Here is a 5706-nt window from a genome sequence, read left to right as displayed (position 1 = left end):
TTATCAGCACAGAAAACACATCCATCATGTTTTTGAAATGGTTCAGTGCTGGAAGTTTCCAGTTGGGTAGGCAAGTTGCCTATTACAAAAGGCATACAGCTTAAGCAACTACTGTCCTGAAAGATTGCTAAAATTAAATTGTGAATTGACATCTCTATCATTACAGCCCTGGAGCAGTGTGTCTGCCTAGGTATTTCATAATGGAGTGTCTAAGCCTAGCAACACATGGCTTAGGCTGCTGAATAATATGCAGTATTATGTAAATTAATAGCATTAAACTAGGATGTTCTGATAATAATATTATTTGAAAGCTGTTTAGTTTATTTAATACTATTTATATTTTGTATGTCCATTGAATTCGGGGAAAAAAGATTTTAGAAGAAATTGGGGTGAGTGTGGTAGGAAATTGTGCAATGTACTTATCTGAGGCTACATCACATGGTCTGCAAAGCACAGCTTTTGCTTTTATACACATAGTCTTGGCGACTCTCCCACTAGCAACAATAGTGCTCAGACTCGTACTGATGTCACTGTTGAGTTATTTAATTTGAGTGAACGAGATTAATGTGTTTATTTAAAACCTCGTTCAAAATGGAAAAGAAAATCTCGGGACAATACTTCTACGTGAACATGTATGTTTTCATATCTGATGATTGTAATGTTGCATTAACTTATCAGGGGCAGTTGTTTACACACGCTAATGCCTGGGAGACCCCCTCAGATAAGAAGTGTGAGCCATTTTCCCACTCAGCCTGGAGCAGAGACTTCATACCACTGCAGGTCCTTGTGGGCTTTCATCCCAGGCTCTCCTTGCTTCCTGCTGCTGTTTTCAGGGCTGATCCGTAGAGATCCCAGCATTGTTTCGTTTTCTCACATGAGGATGGGGTTGGTGCCACCGAGCAGTGACAGCAGTGCAGTGGTGGATACTTCCCAGGTTCTCACCAGAACAGTGAGGGACGAGGGACAGACCTCCGCTGCACGGGCTGCCTAGATGGGGCTGGCGCTGGGCTCTGTAGGCTGAGCCTGCTCCCTCAAAGGCTGGGGACCGCCTGCCTAAATTTTATCCACATTATGTTTTACAAGCAGCTCGAGGGTTTTTTTTCCTGTGATAAATCATTCTGAACTTAATTCATTCTCACATGTACCCTTGAAACATTTGGAATAGACTTTGGCTTTGACTAAGAAGCATTAGTGACGATCCCGTTAAATGCTCCAGGTCAGTGGACTTTTACTAATACAGAGTGGGGAAAAAATCTGGAATCTGAAGTTTCTCTTTGTGTGGTGGGACAAGTTTGGTCTGTTCCGTGGAATCAATCATTAATTGCTGAATGGCATGAGTGACGGGATTTCTGCCATGCTCTATCAAGAGCTTTTGACATTTGAGGACAACTGGACATACACATAGATTAATAATGTGAAAATTGCAAAAGGCAGAGCTCGATGTGTGGTGAGTGTCTAAAGCAAGGTATGCCTGCTCTTCCTTCCAGTTTTGTAGCCCCTCTGTTCATATTTTCATGCAGCTTCCTGTCTGCTGGTGCTGGAAATACGAATCTCCTGGGGGAATGGCAGCTGCTGCTGGGGCTTGTGACATGCCAGAGGGTTGCTTTTGCACTTTCTCTTCAGTGGAGCCAAGTGCTTCCATCTCCCTGGCTCTCTGGAAGGCGTTTGGGAATTTGAGCCTCTGCCCTCATTATTGCTGCTCTTGTGGAAGAAGGGAAAAAGCTCCTTATGTATACGTACATGTATCTGCATTTCTCAGGGTGCTGGGTGTCTTACGGGGTAGTGCAGTGGGGCAGAGGAATGGGCATGTGAGCAAAACCAAGGGCTAGGAGGGAAACAGCTCTGAGCAGTTGTTGGTTTTCAGCAAACAGTGCACGTTGTGTAAGAGGCTCTGATGCCCTGGGCCATGTGTGCTTACCCTGTAGCATGCTCCAGAGCAGTGTGGTGCTGAGCATATCGGACTATGCCGAGGGACCAGTCTTTGTGACTTGCCTCCTGTCTCACTATGTTGTAGCTGTGCCTGCACTCGCTGTCCCCACATGCCCTTTGAACTCTTACAACCTCAGGAAACTGCGGAATAATACTGCTTGTGAAGTCCTGCTGCTTCCAACACTGGGCAGTAGCTTTCTGTCTCCTCAGTGGCTGAATATAGGACCTCTCTGGGGGCATCCATTTAGAAGCTGCCCCCGTCTCCTGCTCTAAGTGCCCTGTGTGTAGTTCAATCCTTTGGACCTGGTATGCACAGGGGGTCCATGAAGTATATTTAAAGCAGTAAATAGCTTGACATACAAGGACGTTTTTCCTCAGAGTTCCAGTCAGTGGAAATATGTCATTTTCAGCTAAAATTAGACTGGCTCCAGTTACATTACAAAAAAAAAAAAAAAAAAAGAAAAAAAAAAAGAAAAACCCTCAAGAACTAAACTCTTTCTGTTGGACTTTGTCAGATGTAGCAACTTCTAGCAGAAGTAACTCAGGATCCGTGCAGCACAAACTGTGTCCAAAAGTCTGTGATTTTCATCCAAAAAACTTTGAATTGTTGGAGAGAGCGAAACAGACTGGCTAGGCAAACAAGGTTTTCTGTTCCACATGAGACAATCTAAATAAACTTAAGAGAACAGTGATAGATCTTTCAAAGGCAATAAGGGAAATCTGTGAGTAGCTGAATTTGAAATTAATTTTTCAGTTAATATTGTACAACTCTTGACAGGAGAGTGAGATTGGAGGGGCAGAGAGGGAACTGAAGTAAAAATAGATACTAATTACTTCTATAAAATCTGATATTGCAGATTTAATTTCGTGTAAGATGCTTGAGTTGAACCTACAACTACCGGCATAAAAACACAAAGGTACATTTTCTTTCATAGTAAATATAACCCCAACCCTGCAACAATTCCCCTAGTGCATTAAACTCTAAACACAAATTGAAGTGACTGGACACTTATGGCTTTTTGAGGTCCAACTCTAAAATGAGTGTGGAGGGCAGTGGGGAGGAGAGGCTTGGACCCAAAATAAACAGCAAAAACAAACAGAAAACCATTGAAAATTAAATACACATTTTGAATAATTTCTCTTTGAAAAGATTTTATTGAAGGAACAATGAAAGGAGCGTGTGAAACTTAACTATGTATTGTGTTTTTATTCCAGGCTTCATCAGCAGTTTCTTGATGTTTGGAAAGTTCTGAGACCCACCCTGTTGGACTACTTGTAACCAGTGCCTAAGACTACAAAATCGTATGTGTGAAAGAATCTTTCCTTGAAGGAAGCATCAGTCTCAATATTGTGGAAATTCCGTGCAAGCCTTGCAAGGCAGGAGAGCGATTTGTGCTTCTGTTGACGCTTGTGTGTAGTCTCTGCTTCTTATGCACTCCAGCACCCCTATCAGTTCCTTGTTCTCCTTCACCAGCCCTGCAGTGAAAAGGCTGCTGGGCTGGAAACAAGGAGATGAAGAGGAAAAGTGGGCAGAAAAGGCTGTTGATTCCCTGGTGAAGAAGTTAAAGAAGAAAAAAGGTGCCATGGAAGAACTGGAAAGAGCTCTGAGCTGCCCGGGTCAGCCCAGTAAATGCGTCACAATCCCACGTTCCTTGGATGGGCGGCTGCAGGTGTCTCACCGCAAAGGTCTTCCCCACGTCATATACTGCAGAGTGTGGCGCTGGCCTGATTTACAATCTCACCATGAGTTGAAACCACTGGAATGCTGTGAGTTCCCGTTTGGCTCAAAACAGAAAGAAGTGTGCATTAACCCCTACCATTACCGGCGGGTGGAAACCCCAGGTAATTATATAATCTGCAAATGGTTCACATCTCTCTATTAGCTCTTGCTCTGGTGGGTCTGGTCTTGGTGTATCCTTCCGAGTTGTGCTCTGAAGTCTGAAAAGGCAGGCTCCATTTGGTGGAAGGACCCTCGGTCTTTCCCTGCCCAGTGGCATCACAGCTCCGGCAGCTGGGAGTAAGGAGCACCTCGCTCTGTGGGGTCTGCATCCCTTTGGACCCCGAAGGTCCAGATCTTGTCCAGGGTGCTGAAAGCGAGCTTCCTCTCCGTGGACATGGGTGTGGGCAGCCCGCTGAACCCTCCCCCTGCAAACTAGTGGCCATTTGCATGAAATCTGGGCACCAGACTATACGTACCACCATGGCTAGATTTGTGTCTCGTTGTCTGAAAACTGACAATTGACTCATTAATCCACAGGAAAAAAAAGAATCACTAGCTCTCTCTTTAGAGTTACAGTAAGGTGGTTTATTTTGTTGTGGATATGAAACCAGGTCAGCTGATGCTTCCTAAAATGCCTGGTGGCCTGCCTTCAGTGGGATTTAGTTACAAGAATGGATAGTTTATGTGAAATAAATCCCCCAAATTCCCATAAAACTTTGAATTTTTCCACTGATGATCCTCTTTAGACTGGACTTGGGCAGCACTGAAAACTTACGAACTCGCTGAAAGGTCACTTAATTGGGCTTCGTGTCAGTGAAACAGCTGTCAAAAAATTATAGTGTTCAGCGTTGACTTCAGTAGGGATCTTAGAAAGCAGGGCTGGCAGACATCTTGAGCAGTCATCCTGTTCTCCTCTGCCTCTACTCCCAAAACAAAACAAATTACCAGGTACATTCCTGACAGATGTTTTTCTAACGAGCTCTAAAAATCCCTTGTGATAGAGGCTCCACAACCTCCTCAGGCAAATGAATCTATTGCTTTGCTATCGTTACAGTTCAAAATGATTTCTAATGTCTGACCTAGCTCTCCCTTGCTGCCAAAAATCACAGTAATTTAATTTACTAATGGATACGGTTGGTAAGTGTACACTTACTATTCTGTGATTACTCTTTGTCTGGCATGAACTTTACTCTGAGGTGACATTAGGATCAGATAAGTGAACTGTGGGATGTTTCTTTTCACACAGATGAAATAAGGGAAAGACATTTGTTAACATTTTTTAAACAACAGGCGCTGCTCCCTTTTCTGATAGTCTTTCCACTGCAGCGGAGCTGTCATTTTGAAGTTGTATCTGAACTGCTGTAAACATTGTCACAACTAAAATTTTACAGCTGCAGTGAGTGGTACTTGTTGTCAACAGTTTTCAGTGGAAAGAGCTGATCTCCTGCCTTGCTAAAATAAACTCTTCAAGAATCTAAGAAAAGATGCTCATAAAATATCCCGTTTTGTGTATCTTTCTCTTTGAAGGCTGCAGTCTTTAGTGTCTTCTCATTTCTTCTGGTGTAACTCCAGTGTAGTTAATGGAGTCTCCTCAGCACGGCAGCTGACAGCACTGCACAGTGCTGTTTTCAGCCCGGGTCTTCTGATCTGCTCAGTGCCAGCTAACAGACGCTAGTACTGGGATAATCCAGCATCTTCTCAATGACTGCTAAAGCTTGTTGTTCTGACCCTGAAACTCAGAAGGATTCAGCTATGGGCATGTCTCTGCCATTTGTCTGTGCAGCAGATTGGCTACATCTGTACTACTAAATGAGATGGGGCCAAGGTGCAGGTCTGAGTATTGCTGAATTGGCAGAGTGCTCCCAGGCACAGCTTTGACCCATGCAGACTTGCACGGGCTAGCAGTTCTCAGGGTGCAGGGGTTAGCCCACAGGAGGGACTTCAGGCACTTTGGACATGACCACATTGTTTTGGAGGTGAGAGTGCAGCTGCAAGGATGCAAGCTGTGCCGTGCCTGTTCTCCACAGGACCCAGGAATTGTTCTTGGGCTGTTGTAT

The 5706-nt window shown here is 44.2% G+C and overlaps 1 protein-coding gene across 3 annotated transcripts in view; it reads left to right on the top strand.

The window, feature by feature from the left end:
• Positions 1-3354: 3354 nt before the first annotated feature.
• Positions 3355-5706, top strand: part of SMAD9 (SMAD family member 9) — a 21800-nt gene continuing 19448 nt past the window's right edge. For 2 of the 3 annotated variants that reach the window (XM_010079938.1, XM_010079937.1), the window contains exon 1: positions 3360-3771. In XM_010079938.1, coding sequence (XP_010078240.1) covers positions 3360-3771 — 412 coding nt within the window. Of the gene's footprint in view, positions 3772-5706 lie in introns of all 3 variants that reach the window. The other variant, XM_010079936.1, reaches the window with a different exon arrangement.

The sequence above is a fragment of the Pterocles gutturalis genome, unplaced genomic scaffold (assembly GCF_000699245.1).
Source record: "Pterocles gutturalis isolate BGI_N339 unplaced genomic scaffold, ASM69924v1 scaffold36179, whole genome shotgun sequence".
NCBI classification, from domain to species: domain Eukaryota; kingdom Metazoa; phylum Chordata; class Aves; order Pterocliformes; family Pteroclidae; genus Pterocles; species Pterocles gutturalis.
Note: the sequence above shows the minus strand (reverse complement) of the source record. Positions and strands in the feature narration are given on the sequence as shown.